Here is a 20,537-nt window from a genome sequence, read left to right as displayed (position 1 = left end):
TTATTGCAGAGGCAGGCTGCACTGATCAATGCGAGCTGTATTTGTTTGATACCTCAGGGAATCACCTAGCTGTGCTCCTCCTTGGGCAAGCTCTGCAAAATGTCCCTTAATTAGGTGCTCATCATGTTTAGAGGGATTTACCCCTTAAGAAAAATGCTATTAGAAATAGGTATGCATATTATGAAGAACAAAATCCCCATGTTTATATTGTGCTTATTATTCCATATTGCAAACAATTCCATAAAAAGAGGTAAACATTTTTGTATCGAAGGAAGGACTGAGGTTAATTAAGTTCTTTCATATGTTAACTCAATGCATGCTTGGCTCACATTTGGTTCATCATTTGCTTTGTCTTTGAATTCTTCATTATCCAGATGATCAGTTTTAGTGGCCTGGTGTCCATACATTCACTCATTAGAAGCCAATTCACCTCACTCTTTAATTTAACAAGTTAAAAACCTTTTCTGTTATTGTATTCTTCATGGCATACATAGCTATTTCTGTGATAATGTGACATAAGAGGGTAAATAATCCCTCAAAACATCAATAGCACATGAGAAAATGTAGCTGTCTCTTCTGGGAATGCAATTGTAGTTGGAATGAATGCCAGCATACACGAGCCCCCAGGGTCATTTTATGTGATCTGAATTGAGTTTTTGAATTGAACCCTGTCTTATGACTACTGTAAATAAAAATAAATTAGCCATAATTAGCACAGCTATGTTAGTACATGGCCCTGCATGCAGAAGCAGACAGGGATTATCAGCCTGGTATTTTAGAATCGCAGCCATTTAAATAATTAATGTGAAATAGTTTAATGTGAACAATCTGATGCTATCTAGAGGTTACAGACACACGACTTCCATACACACACCTCTCTTGTGTTTATCACTTGGCAGTAATGGAAGCTAATCAGATATATACGTTCTGAAAATGCCTGCGACCTCATCTTGCCCGTTGAAAGGCATAATTGAGGCATAATTGCCTGGTTTACTCTGAATTGCCAGTTAAATAATAAATGCTTTTCAGGTCTGATCAGGATTTTCTGCTGGTAACTCAAACCAAATGCTCTGTTTGCTGCTGCTGCTGCTTGGCGTAGGCTGTTGGCCATGGTTGCCTATTCACTTCAAGAGAAATCTTGAAATATGTCCGTTTATATTTCTACCTTTCCCCCCAGAGAGTAGTTAAAAGATATTTGTTATGAATGGACACTGGATCTCCTGCCAGTGCCTTCCATTAACAAGGGCTCAGAGTAAAAGTTCATATGAGGGAATTCATAGTTTTCGTTTTTATTTGGAGAATATGCATTTTGCAGAGTAGAGGTGCAGGGTGCATTTTTAAAGTCTCATTCAGCATCTTCTGCTGTAGGAGTGTACAATTTAAACAGGCTATTTGAATTTTTATGACGCGCACTAATACAATGAGACCACCTGCAAATGGAATGAGACCAGGGTGTTTAACTATGTCAGCAAACTTGCCTTTCTTTTCCCCCAGACAGCCGATATGGTTCTGTCAGAAACCATGTGAAAATGTGGCACCCAGCTTCTATAAATATATTTTTTGTTCCAATTTTGAGCAGCGGTAAAGAACATTCTCTGCATTCCATATGATACCAAGCGCAAAGGATCATATTGCGTGATCAACATATGTATACTGTGTGGCCAATGTGTAATTTTGAACAGCCCACCCCAGGGATATCAGCCTACAATGTTATGGTTCCACTTTAAAAAGTGAGATTGGAGCCAGCCCTTATGCTTTCTTTGAGTAAGGAAAAGAAGAAATGTATAACACCTCTATAAGCACTCCATAGTATTTGTAAACACTTGTAATCCACAAAGGCTGAGCTTGTTATGGTGTGTGTCACTGCATGTTATCTTCCATGTCGAATGCTATAGCAAAACCAGCAATTCAGATTGTCATGTTAATGTCAGTTGACATACTGATGATGGCATAGACGATTTAATGGTAGCCTGTATTTGATATAATGGCAATTAGTGAGTCTGTTGTTAATTTTAATCAGAAGTGATGATGTTCAGAGTGGAGAATGCAAGTGAGATTGAATAGCCTTAGGTTTGGAGTTGTCATAATTCCACAATGTGAGTGGTGATCTATCCCATAACTGCCTGGTACTCTTTCTCTCTGGTCTGTAATGCCACATCCCACAATACACCATAAGTAAAGACTTAAAAACTGCTACAACCACGAGGTCTTAATGATTTAAACTGATTTAAATTGATAACTGAACTCTAACATACTGTAGTTTATAAGAGTCCAATACGGACCAAATGTACACTGAAATAGTTAACTTAACATCAAACTTTTTATTGTCCTTTAACAAATGACAAAATGTAAATTTAAAGAAATGGTTTGGTTGTACACATTTATTTGTCTATACTTACAATAATAGCTTTCAAGATGCCATTGTGTTTGGATGTCCTCAAAATCTCTATCTAAACACTTTCCTCGTTATACATCTCAGATTTTTCCATAAAAAACAAGTAGGATTGAAATATCTCAATATGTTAAATCGTGATAGTGAGGTGAACAACAGATAACCCCATGATGAAAAACACTGGCTGTGCAGCGGGGGTGTCTCTGTAAAACTCTACCAGTGTGTGTCAGAAATGTGTTTTAACTTTAAAATATAGTGCTCCATATTGTTTACAGATGAAGGGCACGTTATATGGTGCTGCAGCTTTCCCCTATCGTACAAATTAAAGAAATATCAAACCATCTGGAACACCAGGGAGAATTGTTTACAATTTTGCCCAATGATGAGTGGGCCATAAACCTTGCAAACCTCAAAGTACCAAAACCCAACTGCTAATAAGCTCTGGAGGCATGTGGGATTTCGCTTTTAGACATCCAGTTTTAATAAATCAGTGCCTCCATAAACACAACGCTTTTTTCAAGTAAAATTTACGTCACTGCGCAAGAGTACCCGCAGTAGTTCTTCTTTCCCCAAGCCAAATGGGTCTATTTCAAGAGCTGCATGAAGGAAATGGCCAGTAAAGCAGGCCTTGTGCTCTCAGGCTTCTTCCAATTATCTTTCTATTCTTCTGACATGCCAGTTCAGCAGATCTTTTGCAGGACGAGAAACATTTCACCTACAGTATGTGCCATATGCGTTTTGCTCATATCTCAAATGCAAGACACATTTAATGTGTATGAATACATGAATTATATTTTTATTGTAAATCACAATGAGTTATTGGTGGGAACCGTTTTTCCTGACACCTGAGGACCATGAATAGAGTCAACGTGCAAGAAATGGCACTGGCACTCTGAGACATGAGGAATACTGTAGGACTGATAATTGGCTATGGGTCATTTCAGCCAGAAGTCCTGACCTCATCAGTCAAAGAGTGCCCCCTTTGGCTGACCTGGCTCCTGCATGTGTCTGTTACTTATGATTGGGAGTGTTCTGCAGGATGTATATGCTCCAAAATAGGTAGGCCTAGGTAATGAGGGGAAAGTCTTACTATTTTGAGCAACCTATGTATTTATCTCACCCTGACGCTTGGTTTTAACAGACAGAGCTTGTTTACTGTAGAGTAACAAAGACAGTTTATTTGTATCCCTATTTGAGCTGGATTCATCATTAGTATACTGTTGATGTACCAATGTTGAACTTCTGTTGCATTACCTTTCCTCTAAGACATGTATTTAGGAAAGTTAAAGAGTAACATTTTGTTTTAAAAAGGTGCGCAAATATATGTAAAGTTAAAATTTCAACTATAATATTGTATATTCCTTAAAAAAGAAGAAGAAAAAAAGTAGGCTATTGGGACACAATATGTGAATTTGCCTGCTTGTATAATTGAGTGAATGGTTGTAACTCTCATTTCGACCAAACCTTCCTATGTTGCCGTACAAAAAATCTTAGAGATGTAGGACTCTATTGGCATTGGAAATATATTAAAACTACAATTATAAGAAGACTGCTGGAACCGGGGAGCAAAGTCAATAATTGTAATATACCTTTTAGGCAAGACAAATTCACAAGTACTTGTGAGTCATTATGTTATTCCTTGTTCTGGGAAATGTTCACTCTTGTCAGTAGAATAGGAATACAGTATGTTATCAAAGGGAAAAAAGCAAGGAGGAAAAGACCTTAAATCCGATCAGACATAGATAAACTCATATCATCTGTTTTGAACTTCATATTATTATGTAAAAAAAATAATAATAAACGCCTTGATTCCCTCATTTATGCATTGTATATAATTCTAATAGCGTAAAATCGAAATAATGATATCCTAAAAATTGGCTGAAAAACAGTGCCTTATCTTAATTTCCCTTGAAGAATCAGTTGTACTTGTATGGATTTAACAACTCGCTTAATGAATTTAACATGTTCATTGATGTGGGTTAAACCATTGTCTCTGGCCTTATAGCCGTTAAATTCCAATTATGTCACAACCAATGCATGATGCGCCAATGATTTTACTTCCTTTACCGTAACATTTCTGTCACCAATTAGCCTAAAATGTAAACAGTAAGGCGTGTACCCTATTGGCCATAAATGGGATGGGACGCCATCCCACCAAAACAACATAGATCACTTATGAGAACAGCATTTGAAGAGTTTGTAAAAAGTCAGCTCGTCCAAACATAGACTCTAAGCAAATGAGAAACAACACTTGTTCTGGAGATAAACTCACAGTAGATACAGGAAGCAAAAAGTAAGCTTTGAAAATATTAAGATTTTGGTGTGCCACGTAGGTTATAGCTAGTGTACTGTCTTTTTGGAAAAAGAGGACTGGTATCTTCATGTGCAAAGCAGCATGCTAATACGCAGCGGCCAATAATAAAATCAGACGTGAATAATTGAAGACAAAGATACATTGAAATAGCCTAATAACAAAATCGATCATCATGATAAACTTCAAAATGATTGCAACTTAAAAAGAAAAAAAAAGAAATTGTTGCCTGCTTCAAAGGCAACAATTTCTTTTTTTTTTCTTTTTAAGTTGCAATCATTTTGAAGTTTATCATGATGATCGATTTTGTTATTAGCGGCAGTGCAGTTTGGGGTAATCAGTATAATAATAATAATAATAATAATAATAATAATAATAATAATAATAATAATAATAATAACAAGAAGAAGAAGAAGCGTTTCAATATTTTGAAACGAATGTACTGATTAATTAGTTAGTTTAATTGAACAGCCGTTTAAGATACAGTTACACGATGAAATATACATTTCATATTATTCAGTGAATCGTGTCATAATGTAGGCTACCTGATATAGCCTACCTACATGAGTCGGTATTACACTTACTGATCAGTGTACAATTTGATTGAATCATAGAACAATCGTAACAGTAAAATGGTAGATTGGATTATATTTGCTCTTATTTGAACATCACCGTTTCTTTGTTTTTATAACAGTAATAAATCGATAGGGGTAATCTCTCACCATGGTTATTTCAATTTTTAGCCTAACTTGGATGATCTATCGTAGTTTGCAGAAGTGTTTTGCGCGATAAAGTGTTGTCTTTGGCGCCATTTCATCGTGGAAACCCTTCAGTAAGAAATGTAATGGGCTCCACAGCCTCTTTTTGCACCATCATAAAGTTGGAATAATAACAATAAAATCATAAAACACTCACAATTTGCCAGGGTTCCTATTTGAAAACTGGAATGCAATGTTGGGTATGCTATAGCACACTGATGAATGCAACAACTTACAGATCTCTAGGCATGATTTTAAGGGAACAAGAAAACCATTATGACTCTAGAAGTATTTGACAAAGTGGTACAAAAAATGACCAAGCCCCGTGATCGGCATATAGCCTACAACAAATATAAATATGCACGTCTAAGAATAATTATCTTAATAATTATATAATGGAATTACTTTTGATAGAAAGTTTGAAGAATTAAAAAGCCATATTACTATGAACAGTTCTAATTAAATTCATTTCCCAATACCCAAGGAATGCAATTATTATATGATGTGTAGGTTACCAGAGATATTCAATAATCTTCAGGAAAAATCGTGGGTGGAGGTGGATATCGAGGAATATCTTCCTACTCGGTTAAATATTAAGCATGGGTATTATTATTATTATTATTATTATTATTATTATTATTATTATTATTATTATTATTATTATTATTGATTTTAGAAATATGAAATACAGTTTGCTATATCGCTTGTATAATTTGGGGAGGGTGGATGTAGCCACTGACATATTCTTCTCAGATGTCGAAATTGGTGGGTATCAAATCCTGTTAGCATTGTTATGCTAATTATGTCTGACATCACTTTGAGATCAAAGCGGCGCAGGGAATATAAACAGGGGCTTCAGCTATTGCCTTAGTTCACATTCCAGAGGGAGCCTAGTAAAGACAGAGAAACCTGCTCGCTTTCCTAAGGCAGTAGTCGGTATCGTTGCACCATGCTTTATCGACTTTACAGCGGCCATTACATGAACACTGTGGATTTACAAACAAGTTTTATGGCTGATCTTGAATGAAGAGAGATATTGTCTGGAATATTCCCGTGATATTGGTGAAATATATAGCCTAAAGGTAAGCTTTTTTTCTAATACGTGAGGTGGTCGGCTTTTGTGCACATTCATCAATGAGTTTTTCAGCCGAAATGCATGTTGTTTTAATCTTAAATGTTTATAGCACAACCCGGTGACAACGAACTGAAAGAACAATCTGAATATACTTTAGAACTGCTTGCCACTGAATCAAACTCTCTGCAATTGCATTAAAATACGAACGCCATCTGATCTTGGTCGCAGCAATACAGTCTTGCTGACAGGCAAAACAAACTAACGCAGGATTGTGTGATCAATCTCAATCTGAAATTACAATGTCAATCCTGATTTTGTACGAATATTCTGTCAGCATGAATTTACATGACACCTTAATTTTCCTACACGGTCGCTTACACTGAGTTCAAGCTCTTGCCGAACTCTTGGATATTTTGTGCTGGTACATTGGATCACCAAGAAATTAAGTAAATTCCTCTGCCACCGCTAGATGGAGCGGAGGTTTTGCTTTGTCAACGTTTTTATTTTCTGTTCATCAGCACACTGCGTAGTCCACCTGAAAGGAATTGCTTGACACTTGCCTGGTAGTATGCATGGCCTTATTTCAGTCCTGACTATTGTCAGGAATGTTGTCACCCTCTTGGTTTTTTGCATTTTTATTATTTTTGTTTAACATTAGGAACAATTACGCAAAGTAGATAGCCTACTTCATTTCTCAAAATAAGTCGACGTAAGGATACATCACTATTTGTGGTTCTACTTTTATGCTTTCTTAAGAATACTAGATTTGAAGAATTAATTTAAAGTCTTAAGTAACATTTTCTGAATCTTGAAATAGTGTAATACTTGCCAGTTCAGTGAGCAGATTCTGAACCAGTTATGAAAGTGACCTATGTAGGCCTACATATACCTTCTAGGTATGGCAGTTTTAATGTTAACGCAATTGTTTTATTTTGTGAATTTGATGTTGCATTATTGTTTACAGAACATATTAATTTTAAGTCAATGTTAATTCAGTGTTGATAGTATGTCTTATATAATGTTGATTTGATATAAATTCAAATCTATGGGAAAGTTTTTCTAATGAAGCGCTGGATAAAGATTGGCTAGGCTACCTAAATCAGCCACATTGTCGAGCAGTATAATGTCTGCATGTAAGAATGATGGCATTGTTCAAAATTTAGTGTTAAATGATCCAAGTCAACTTGATTTGGTTGTTTGTTGCTTTGAATAGCTGATAACAAAGCCAAAGTCTTGCATTTTTTATTTATAGTTTGATTAATAATCAATTTATGTCAAGCTAATATTGCTGTGAGTTTCTGATTTGTCAGAAAATGTAACTAATAATAAAAAGAAAAATAAATGAAGTGAATTAAAACATAAAACATCTGAAGATTTTTCATTTCATTAGAAGTAAATTCTAAAATGTGATATGCTTAAATAAGAATTATGGAAATATGTCAAGAAAGGAAACATTTAAGGCATCACATTGGACATAAATGATTTATTTTAGCTCATTAGGTGTCCTGTACCTAAAATGTATTGCCTTTGTGTTATTTTGATTGTCAGTTAGGGTCCTGTTATTTCATCATTAACATTATCAATATTTATGCTTTCTGAAGAGCCATTAAACTGTTTTTGTCACCCTCTTCACAGAAACACATTCAATTCTACACTGGTGGAAATATTTCACCTAGCTCAAGCCCACATTGTTTCTAATGTATATATTTTTGGATATATCTTGCAGGAAGTGAAAAGCTGGGACAAGAGGTCGGTGTCGCGGTTCCTGTCTTTTAATCGTTCCTCAGACGAGTCTTACCGGCGGCATTGTCTCTCTGTGTCTCCGTCGAACCATCGCCATGAAAAGAGCTTTCCACCCCCTGCCCCTGTGTCTGCCCACTCTCCTGCTGATGTCTCAGATTTGTTCAGGAATCAAATGGCTGTAAGCTCTTCAACCTTCCTCACCTTCTCTTTGAAGGGAGCTGCTCTTTCCCAGCGCATACGGGTTTTCAAGCGCTCTAGCCGTCATCTGTCTGTCTCAGCTCTTTAAAAGCGAATGGTTACGTTATTTGGCTTCGGCATGAGCTGTTTGGCATTCCCTTCAAAAAAATATGCCCGAAATTGAACTTTGTTTCTAAGAAGAGCAAATTTAATAATTCATCTGTATGTCTCAGCTGTTTAAAAGTGAATGGTTTCGGTAATTTGCTTTGACATGAACAGTTTGCCATTCCAGTCAAACAGGACCAAAATTGTACTTATTTTCAAAGAAGAGCTAATTTAATAATTCATGTGTCTGTCTCAGCTGTTTAAAAGTCAAAGGTTTCGGTAATTTTGCTTTGGCACGAACAGTCAATAATGACCAAAATTGTATTTTTTTAAAAAAGAAGAGCAAATTTAATAACAGCTGTCAGATGTAAAATTAAAGCAGACTGCTGCATGTCATGGCGGAAACCTAGAAACAATGTTAAAGTACGATAAGCATTTCCTCTAAAAGGGTTAGTTAACATTTATCCAGGGAAAATAAAGGGCAGCACTCTACTTGTTTTGCAGCATTATGTAGTTTTTATGTGCATAACTACCCACATTGCTGTCACCCATTTTAAAACTGTGCTCTGTTAAAATACATATTTTGATTAATGAAAGCTTGTATTAGCTGCTTTTTCAGATAGTACTAAACTAAGCCATTGCAGGGTGTGATAGCATGGAGAAATTGCTTTATTTACTTTCTATTTCCCAGGAAGCCAGCCAATATGTGTTGAATATAAGGAAGGGATTGTACAACTCAGATAAGATAAGAGGCAACTTTAAACTGTGTAGGAATAAACACCTGTTAAAAGAGGGGAACTACAGGTGGTTTGGGGGAGTATGTTTCACATTGCCATAGACACATGTGGAACATACCACTGTCAAGGCTACACAGGGCTAGATTTACGAAAGTCTTTGTTGTAAAATAATCCCGCTTTTCAGGAAAAGTATATCAGGGGTGTTAACAGGCAAGTCCAAAAACTATTTAAGATGAAACAAATGTTTGATTAGAATGACTTATACCTTAATCTTGAGTTTGGTAAATGAAATCATACTGTTATTATTGAAATAAAGTTAGACCTTTGTTGTTAGATAAAAGGTCTTGATTCCCTATGTCCAGACCTTACATTACATATCGGAGCCAGGGGGTGGTTTGTGGAGGGTTTTGAGCACAGAAATGCAGAAAGACTTTCCATAATATGCTAAAGTTGTTTATATATAATACTGCATACAGCACATACAAGGCATACAAGCGTACAGAGTAGACCCCAGAGGACAGAATTCATTTGACTACAAATTACAGTCCCAACAGCAAGCTCATATAACAGCTGTATAATTACTAGTGGTAAAAGTAAGTTAACCACTACCTATAGTACCCTTAAGTGACAATATGTAATAAAATCAAACGAAGTTCAGGCCATTTTAAATGAGATGCAGAGGGGCGCTCTGTCCAGGTGTACAGTAATGATACAGGGGGAGAAGGTAATAAAATGTGGTGAGCCACTAGTTCTTAAAACATTTTAATATAGGGACCCACATTTTAAATGTAGTACCTTTCAGGGACTTGTCTACACACACTAGCATAAGTCAGTGGGCTACAGACCCACCTCAAACACCCCTGGGACCCATTTTGGGTCCTGACCCATTGTTGGTTGCATACAAGTACTGTGCATAAGGAGAGAGGCATGTCTGCAGACCAAATTCAATTAAATCCCCCAACCAAATTAAATCAAAGTCGGGGCGACATTGGCTCAGGCGGTAAGAGCGGTTGTCTGGCATTCTACCCACACTCCTGCCCTGGAAGTGTCCCTGAGAAGCATCAATTGTACAGCACTTTGAATAAAGGCAATATAGAAATGCCAACCATGCCAACCAAGTTTTCTAGAAGTGGTGTTGAGGCTGAAATGTCTGAAAGGCACTGAGAAGAATAGATAGTGGATTCTAGAATTGGGTGGGGCTGCAATTAAATGAGACATGCTCGGAGTTACTTAATGTTACTTAACATGCAGCAACATTGTTGTTCATGTAGCAGAATTGTTGTTCAATATTCTATATGTGTGTGTGTGTGTTTGTGCGTGTATTTGTGGGTGTGTGGTCTGTTTGTGTGTGTGTCTGTATGTTTGTGTGTGTGTATGTGTGCGTGCGTGTGGTCTGTATGTATCTCTGTGTGTGCGGTCTGTATGTGTCCGTATGTGTGTGTGTTTGTGTGTGTGTGTGTGTCTGTGCATGTGTGCATATGTGTGTGTGTGTGTGTGCGTGCGTGTATTTGTGTGTGTGTCTGTATGTGTGTGTGCGTGTGTGTGTGTGTCTGTATGTATGTGTGTGTGTATTTGTGTGTGTGTCTGTGCGTGTGTGGTCTGTGTGTGTGTGCGGTCTGTATGTGTATGTGCATGTGTGTGTGTGTGTGTGTGTGTGCGTGTGTGTGCGTGGTCTGTATGTGTTTGTGTGTGTGTGTGTGTCTGTATGTCTCTGTGTGTGTGTGTGTCTGTGCGTGTGTGGTCTGTGTGTGTGTGTGTGTGCGGTCTGTATGTGTATGTGCATGTGTGTGTGTGTGTGTGTGTGTGCGTGGTCTGTATGTGTTTGTGTGTGTGTGTGTGTCTGTATGTCTCTGTGTGTGTGTCTGTATGTGCGTGTCTGGTTTCAGAGCCCTGTCGCAGACTCCGGCCTCCATGCCTGTGAACCGCACGCATCACTGCAAAGGGCTGCAGGGCCTGGTGTCTTCGCAGGTGCAGCTGTGCCGCAGCAACCTGGAGCTCATGCAGACCATCATCCAGGCCGCCCGCGAGGTGAGGAAGACCTGCCAGAAGACCTTCGGCGACATGCGCTGGAACTGCTCCTCCATCGAGAACGCACCGCAGTACCCCCCAGACCTGGAGAGAGGTACGCAGCTCTCTGTCTCTGCTCTCTCACTGTGCCAGTACCCTACACTAATCTCCCCCTGTCTCTGCTCTCTCACTGTGCCAGTACCCTACACTAATCTCCCCCTGTCTCTGCTGTCTCTCTGTGCCAGTACCCTACACTAATCTCCCCCTGTCTCTGCTGTCTCTCTGTGCCAGCACCCTACACTAATCTCCCCCTGTCTCTGCTCTCTCACTGTGCCAGCACCCTACACTAATCTCCCCCTGTCTCTGCTCTCTCACTGTGCCAGTACCCTACACTAATCTCCCCCTGTCTCTGCTGTCTCACTGTGCCAGTACCCTACACTAATCTCCCCCTGTCTCTGCTGTCTCACTGTGCTAGCACCCTACACAAACCTCCACCCCCCATCACTAGTGAATACAAGAGGTTGCCATTGTATACTGTAATAAGTGCCATTCATGCCAGGATAGCTTCACTGGCCTAAAAAAGTTCATAGTGTCGCTGAAATCGCCTAACATTCAAGAATTTTCTGTTGTCGCCCAACGTAGACTGTGGTCGATGTCCTTAGCAAAAGTATAAATGCACTCCAGTCCCCCAGAGTATAAGCCAAATGTTGCCATGACCAGTGACATCCATTGCACGTAATTTTGTCACAGCAACCCTCTGTCGCTAGATTATAAACTGGCATGTATCCTGATAATAATTGCATCAGAGGGCCTCTGATGGGTGAATTGGTTATTTACTTATTCATATTACGTAAAGAGGGCGGCACGGATGGTGCAGTGGGTAGCACTGCCTCCTCACAGCAACGAATCCCCGTCGGCCGGGGCCTCTCTGTGCGGAGTTTGCATGTTCTCCCCGTGTTTGCGTGGGTTTCCTCCCGGTACTCCGGTTTCCTCCCACAGTCCAAAGACATGCAGGGTAGGCTGATTGGAGAGTCTAAATTGCCCGTGGGTATGAGTGTGTGAGCGAATGGTGTGTGTGCCCTGCGATGGACTGGCGACCTGTCCAGGGTGTATTCCCGCCTTTCGCCCAATGTATGCTGGGATAGGATCCAGCCCCCCTGCGACCCTGTTCAGGATAAGCGGATTAGGATAATGAATGAATGAATATTACGTAAAGATGTTTTTGGTTGAAAGTGTACTGTTTGTGCCATTAGTAGCCCTTCCACAATTACTGGATTGAGCCTTCAGTATATTCATATAAAGGTATAAAGTGGTCTGAAACAAAAAATTGACTTTGCAGATGATTATAACATTATTTATTGTGCTAATTGATAGTGATAATTTCAATGCTGATCAGTTTCAACTAAGGTCTTCCTCAGAGCATATTATTTATTTAAGTCACACATGGTACATTTGCTGGACCTCTTCTTTATACACACCTGTAGATGAGGGAGCTTCATGTTTTTCTTTTCATTTAGACAGCTACATATAATTTGCTGGGCAGAAAGAGCCTCAAATGATTTCCATATATCCTCACATGGAACTGAAAAACTGTAGCCTGCAGTATATAATGTATACCATTCAACAGGCATTCTTCCAACATGCATGCAAAATGCTCATACTGAAATGATTTTATATAAAAACACACCGCAAAAGTTGTCTGTAGTTGAACAAGGATATTTTTTATCTTGGCAGTTCTTTAGCTTTGATGTCCTTTTGATATTGCCGTGGTTGAATTTTTTTTTACGGATTATGTTTACAATAGTGAAGTGTTCATGATACCATCATTATTATTCAAAGTCTTCACAGAGTGAAGACTGCTCCCTGTGGCTTTGGAATATTGCTTTTCTGCCATGTTGTGTGTGGTAATTCCTTCACGTTGACCCATTTGGGTAATTAATGTCAAGCATCTTAAAATGGTTTTCAATATAACATCTGACATGCACATTTAAAGTTTATTTTCCCTCCTCCATAATACCCATGGCTTCATAATGTGTAAAGTTTATTTTACATTTTGATCCCTTCTGAAATCGTTTTGCAATATCTATAGCCATACGTTTTCATGAGCTCCTCTGGTTTTCCCTTTTAAGTGAAATATCACTGAACCGACCTATTCCTCCAGGTGTTCATGGGTGGTGCAAGTGTGCCACACGGCTCGATTTACTGCAGCCACTTTGAGGCCTTGCCAGACCCTGTCTGCTACTCCTAGTTATGATCATCTCTTATCATTCCGAAAGTTGCTTTCCTCTTATCGGACCTCTTGCCAAGAATCTCCTTTGCCAGAGTGGTCCAAATGGCTAGGTGGATTTACAAACAGTGCACTCGCTTCAAAGGCCCCCAATGAAACCGGCATGAGCGATAGCCGGATGACGCGTACAGAAGAGACGGGGTCCATCTGTCATTGGTTTAACCAGGCCTGGAAACCCCTGCCAGCCCACAAGTGGCCTCCATCTCCGGGGTGTCTTTGATATATCCCATGCTGAGTCAAGGCAGGGTTCTTTTCAATTCGTCATCCATTCTTGCTTGACATAAATTCCTGCTGGGAACGCTATTTGTCTCTTAACTGGACTGAGCCCAGCTCCACCGGCCTCATCATCCCCATATTCCCTTCTTGACAATTTACCTTCACAGATGGTTCTCCAGAAGAACTCTCAGCTATCAGACTAGTCCTATGATGATGAACAGGGCAACATGTCTCATTTTCCGTCAATCCTTCCTCAGATCACTAGATAATCAAAGCAAGCCTTTGACCGGTTATATTGAGACTACAGGGCGGCCTGTAGCGTAGTGGCTAAGGTAAATGACTGGGACCCGCACGGTCGCTGGTTTGATCCCCAGTGTAGCCACAATAAGATCCACCCAGCCCATTGGGCCCTAGAGCAAGGCCCTTAACCCTGCATTGCCCTGGATTGTCTCCTGCTTAGTCTAATCAACTGTGCGTCGCTCTGGATAAGAGCGTCTGCCAAATGCCATTAATGGAATGGAATGTAATGTAAAAGCCTAAGATAGTTGTTCTGCCTCCTATGGCTTAAAAATAACAATTCAATTTTTACGTTTTTCCCATATTTTACAATTTTGTAACACTTTGGTAACACTTTGCTGTAAGTTAACATGAATTGACATTCACTAATATAATTGTTAACTAACTGACTACAAATAAGTTAATCTGTACAGCTTTGTTTATGTTTAGTACATCATTCATATCAATAACTACATTACTTAATGCCAATTCATATTGGAATGAAAGAAAACATTCATGTATTTGTTCATGGTTAATTCATTATAAGTTTATCCTATGGTTTGCTAATGTATAAATATTAATATAAGAAATATATTAGTAGTTAACAAATACATTAACAAATGAAAAAGTAATTTCTTGCTTAGTGAACGTATTTGTACATCATTAATTCACGATTAACAACTACATCAGCTTGTGAACCTGATTGTAAAGTGTGACCAAAACCTTTCTCCATTTTGTGATATTTCCATTCAGGCACGCGGGAGGCAGCCTTCGTTTACGCCCTGGCCGCGGCCACCATCAGCCACACCATCGCCCGGGCCTGCACCAGCGGGGACCTGCGCTTCTGTTCCTGCGGCCCTGTGCCCGGAGAGGTCCCCCAGCCGGGCTACCGCTGGGGGGGCTGCGCCGACAACCTGCACTACGGCCTGATCATGGGCACCAAGTTTGCAGACGCGCCCATGAAGATGAAGAAGTCCCGCTCCCAGGCGAACAAGCTCATGCACCTGCACAACAGCGAAGTCGGCAGACAGGTACACGGCAAAAACCAAAAGATAACAAGTATTTTACGCTTATATTGACACTTACATCTTATCATTAGTCTCATTTGTTAATGATAAATATTTAAACACACATTGTGACAGTCCTGTTGTGCAAAATATAATTCAACATGATTGATTGGTGCAAGATGACAAGCATAAACCCAATTAGACTGGTTTGTCCCCCGCATGCTGACTTGGCGTATGTGTCCCTTAGGCGCTGCGAGACGCCTTGGAGCTGAAGTGCAAGTGTCACGGCGTCTCGGGCTCCTGCTCCATCAGAACCTGCTGGAAGGGCCTTCAGGACCTGAAGAACATCGCCATGGACCTGAAGACCAAATATCTGTCGGCCACCAAGGTGGTGCACCGGCCCATGGGCACCAGGAAGCAGCTCGTGCCCAAGGACATCGACATCCGGCCGGTGCGGGAGAACGAGCTGGTGTACCTGCAGAGCTCTCCGGACTTCTGCTCCAGGAACGAGAAGCATGGCTCCTTCGGCACGCAGGGCAGGTGAGCAGCGACAGGATGTGACATCAGAATGATGTCTGCCCGAGAGAGTCTTTGGTGGGGTCTGTTTAACTGGCTTAGTACACACTCAGAAATGAAGGAGACGCACTTGAGTTCTTTAAGGAATCCATTTCCCAAATGTCCCCTGAAAGTGTAATGCTCTACTTGGACACTAATGAGTACCTTGGAGTATCTTAAAGGCATACTATGCAGGATTTTCACCTTGAAAATATTATAAGATGGACATGCTCAGTCATTACTATGACTGACAGATGTGTCTGTGTTCATTTCTTCCCAGTACACCGCTTGTCTACTTGTATTTGTTATTTAAAAAACTCCTCCGGCTGCTTCTGGGCATGGGCCTTTTTTACTGTAATGTATCTGAAAGGCATGTGTCCAATACGCTGAACTCATATGCTCTATGATCCAATAGAAGGAGGGCAAGAGGAGATGGGTGTGGATTGGCCACAACTAGGTTTGCCAGAGATTAGCCTTGGTGGCTAACCATTAGCTAATCAACTGGCTTGCCAATGTTTGGTCACATTAATTAGCTGTGGCGTTGTAAGATAACTAAATTCAGTTTGGTATGTCAGCTGGCACACCAGGCTAGCTGTGTCCCACTGCACACTACTACCAGCTTATTTCCTCTCCTAGGCCGGGAGCTCATGCCTAAATCCAAAAGACTCCCAGACTTTCAGAAGACTTGAGATATCTGATAAAAAATAAAAGCAACAATGAATTGATATGTATGTGAGTATGGATACTTGTTACAGAATTCCTTCCAGGCGGGCTAGAAAGACTGAAATCCACTGTTGTTAGCAGGAGTGGCTATCACTGGTTAGCTATAGACAGTTAAATAGCTAGCTAAATGGTTTGTGTGGAAAGCGGAAACTAAAGAAGATGTTTTACGAATCACATCAGACCACGGTTTTCTTAGCTCATCATGGCACACAGTAGTCCAAGCTACCAACCTACTAACAGCTAGCTATAAAATGAGCTGGAATGATTTTGGTGGTGTAGGCAGGGTTGAGAATGGGGAGAATGTGTGTAAACAGGAGCCATAAATTCTGCATAGTTTGCCTTTAAATGTTAGACAGTGCATGTCTCTGTTCAATTTTCTTTTTGAGAAATTATCCTTGAGCATGTTTGATTACAGAAGTGAGTCATGAAATCATCCTGACTGCGTTCCACCTGTTTGTATGTCACACGTGGTATTTTGGGCAAAGTACTGCTAGTTTCAACTAGTTGTAGTCAGCCTGCAGCTGCAATGGAGTGTTTCAGTAATCAGTAGCATCCCTCACTGTAAAAAACGATCTGCTGATGTTGAACAGACAAATAATATAAAAAGCCTCTGTCTCAAAGGGAAATTACACAGCCTGAAAGGAAACTGCTTCAAAAGCATTCATGTGGGTGTCATATTTTATATGTGCTCTGGACATTTTTATGTACAGATAAGGATTCGTATTGGGGAATTGGTTCTGCACATTTCAATGGAAAAATCTGCTTCATTTCAGCATAAAGTTTTATGAATTATAACAAACATTTATCTGCATTTTATGTTCCGTTAAATACCAGACAAATTCCGTTTTATATGTCCAGTTTATCCATTACAGTTGCATGTCCAAATCCACCAACTTGAATGAACTCTTCATGACTGGCCCGTGGTCATGCGGAATATATTTAGTGCGCCACACAGTGACAGATAGCCATTCCATGTGTTTGCAGATATCAGTCATAGTCGGCCATATAGGATGGACATTATACCTTCCAAACTACTTTAGCAGGAGTGCTCACACATGCAGTCTATGCTACTTGTTCCCTTCAAGACCTAGTTATGTTTGTTGTTTTCTTTATTTTTAGTCTGTTATGTTCCTTTTTTCGATTTATCTTGCTTTGCAAACATTCTTCTCAGTGTAGGACAGCTTACATGACTTTGGTGTTAAAAAAGTATTATCCATTGACATAACCGGCTGCATTCTGATGGAGTTCCTTATTAAGGGTACAATGCAGCTGTACCACACAAAGGAATCAGTTTAAATGGCAGTCTTTGGGTCATAGGCTCAGCGTTTACACCAGACTGCTGAATTTAGGGCGCTCCTCTTCAGGGGCGAATTGTTTCTCCTGCTTTCTCCACCTCCTCCCAGCATTCCATTCTCCTCTTTCACCACGGGGACCATTAAAGCATGACAATATCAAACAAACAGGAGGGAGATCCCTTGTGTCTCAGTTGCAGTGTGAGACCATTAGGGGCCCTACTCATAGGAGGCACTCCCTGGTTCTCAGTGATTTGGCCTGAACACTGGAGCTTAGCTTAGTGATTTTAACTTGGGCCTCCTGTCAGTGAGGCGTGTGGGAGAGCTGGGGGTGTGGTGGCGGGGGTGGTGGTGGCAATAAACCAAACTATCAACAGGAGTAAAGTGCGTTTCCCCAAAACCACCTTCACCACCACCACCATTCCCCAAGAGCCCAATTTGTCTTGCGTCACGAATGCCATTAAAGCTCGCTGCCCGGTTTCCCTAAACGTTTCTCCATTTTGACGCACATTGGATTGAAAGTGGTAATTCATTTTCTTCACGAGCCGTTTAGCCGAGCTCGACGATCGCCAAATTGAACTCTTGCCCCGAAAATGTTTCATGATAAAATAAAATAAAACAGCACTTGCATTAAACTCATGAAGTCAGAAGCACGCCAACTGAATCCAGAGCAGCGTGTAAGGCCCCCTCCCTCTCCCCGGTTTCTCCGCAGGCAGTGCAACAAGACCTCCAGTGGGAGCGACAGCTGTGACCTGATGTGCTGCGGCCGGGGCTACAACCCCTACACGGAGACGCTGGTGGAGAAGTGCCACTGCAAATACCACTGGTGCTGCTACGTCACCTGCAAGAGGTGCGAGAGGACGGTGGAGAGATACATCTGCAAATGACGTCCTCCTACGCCTTCCCCCCCACAGGGTCATTCCGCCTAATGCCCAACGCGCTACGTACCGAGAAAGCTCGCCGTCGTCTTAAGCTTCAGCTTTTTTCCCCCTTTTCATTTCAACTGAAGCAGTTCTTTTCAAACAAGTATTTTGGGAGTTTCATTTTATTGACAACAACAACAAAAAAAACGTGTTTTGTTTACAAGCATTTGAAACGGGTGTTGTCTCAACGCCTGCCTTTTAAGGGAAGACCACCGCCATTTAAGGATTTTTTCGCCAAACTTATATATATATTTCTAAAAGCTGATAATAAAAATAAATCTATTTTCTTACTCATTTGTTAAAGAAATTATATTTGAGTATTTTTGATGGGAGGCCTCATGAGTATTTGGACAGCGGGAGGTGCATAGCTAACCTCGGACTGATGTTACAGTAACTTCTAAATATTCACTTCAAAGCCATTCCATGGAATTCAGAGGGATTTCAAAGAGCTGTTGGATTATCCTTCATGAAGACGAAGAGGGAAGGAAAAGTTTCGGAATATGCAAACGGACAATCAAATACCGCTCCCCTTTTGGAGCTTGAAATAGTTTTGTAGTAAAGCTTTGTCTGTCTGGGAGTTTTTGAGTGTATTCCTTGTATTACTCTTCCAGGGACTATAAATGTAAAGAGTATCCACATTGTTAAATTTCGTTATGACATGAGGAATTCTAGTGGCAATCCTTGCTTACTGAATGTTAAGGGTTCCCATGACAACCTATTCAGAGCCACTTTATTGTGGATGTACATACTATCTTTTGTATTTAGAATTTAAATGAATATTTATGAACAAATTAAAAAGTAAGACTTTACCACCCTCTTTGCGTGGAAATATTTCCCTTTTGTCTTAAGTAAACAAGCACCTTTCCATCAAAATGAAGTTTTTGAAAAGAGAAAGAGAACCATCACAAACAACATGAATAACACAACCAATGATTTTGTGTAAAACAAACACCATGACCAATCACAAGCCAATCGAGTTTTTGCTCAGGTAAACTGTCTTAAGTCAGGCCCTAGTTTGCAACCATGTCATCAGCTGTTGGTGTTTCTTATATATTAGATATTTACTGTGGTTTTCATGATTTGCTGTTGACATTGATTGTCATTCAAGGGTTGGAGTTGAGCTTGTTGACAGGAATTAGACTCTTAACATGTCATGGTTCCAAACAAGAGCTGTTCTTACACAGCTGTTGAAGAAATGATTAGGGATCCCTGATAAAGTATGTGCCAAAAGAGCATTCATTCTCCACATTGAACAGGGCAGTAACATTACAGTGAAATAAATCAGGTTTGTATTTGTTGATTTGCGATCTTCAATATATTTTAGTCACCCATTACAGGAGCTATAATGCATAGCCATTAAATAGTTTTGTAGCGTTTTGTAATGCATTTCCTAATTTAATTTAATTATCTCTTCTCAACCTCACCTTGAACTAGGTTAATACAAATGCTGACCAGTGACACCCCAGCATTCTTATTTAAAGTTAATTTAAAAAAATGCCCCTTCTTTCTCACAGTAATCTACAGTATGTCATATGGGAGAAATGTTTAAACCACATAACAGCCCAACAGAACTGACCACTGCAGTGCTCGCCTTAATTTCAATGTGTGCTGAAAATATATATTTTTATTGTCTGAATAATATAATTGAATGCACAGAGCAAGTCCGGTCAGGGAAATCTACCGCAGCTGTCCAATAACTGGCTTCAGCAGTCACACACACACACACAGGTTTCCATAATCAACCAGTCACTTTCTACAACTCATACTCATCCAATCGCATGCACGCATCATCTCGGAGTGCCTCTTTTAAACCGACAGCCAGCTCATTGCCTGTGCTGCCTCTGTTTGCTCACTTGCCACTGCACAAATTGCGCTCACCCTCCACCACCCCAGCTACCACCTGTTGTTTGGATCTGCTTCTGGGTACTAGGGGGGTTTCTGGTATTCTTCTTG

At 40.1% G+C, this 20,537-nt stretch overlaps 1 protein-coding gene across 1 annotated transcript; it reads left to right on the top strand.

The window, feature by feature from the left end:
- Window positions 1-8,374: 8,374 nt before the first annotated feature.
- LOC133108660 (protein Wnt-11-like) lies at window positions 8,375-18,548 on the top strand. The gene is made up of 5 exons (XM_061218292.1): window positions 8,375-8,457; window positions 11,185-11,420; window positions 14,838-15,115; window positions 15,339-15,631; window positions 18,374-18,548. Exons 1-5 carry the CDS (start codon window positions 8,375-8,377, stop codon window positions 18,546-18,548), a joined length of 1,065 nt encoding a protein of 354 aa, XP_061074276.1.
- Window positions 18,549-20,537: the final 1,989 nt, after the last annotated feature.

The sequence above is a fragment of the Conger conger genome, chromosome 13 (genome assembly GCF_963514075.1).
Source record: "Conger conger chromosome 13, fConCon1.1, whole genome shotgun sequence".
In the NCBI taxonomy this organism is placed as follows: domain Eukaryota; kingdom Metazoa; phylum Chordata; class Actinopteri; order Anguilliformes; family Congridae; genus Conger; species Conger conger.
The sequence above is the reverse complement of the archived record's forward strand: the minus strand, read 5'-3'. Positions and strand labels throughout refer to the sequence as shown.

Excerpts from the sequence above, each read along its gene's own strand:
- LOC133108660 (XM_061218292.1), top strand. The coding sequence starts at position 8,375 with ATGAAAAGAGCTTTCCACCCCCTGCCCCTGTGTCTGCCCACTCTCCTG. Across the intron at positions 8,458-11,184 it reads TGTTCAGGAATCAAATGGCT|AGCCCTGTCGCAGACTCCGG; the intron begins GTAAGCTCTTCA and ends GTCTGGTTTCAG. Across the intron at positions 15,116-15,338 it reads ACAGCGAAGTCGGCAGACAG|GCGCTGCGAGACGCCTTGGA; the intron begins GTACACGGCAAA and ends TGTGTCCCTTAG.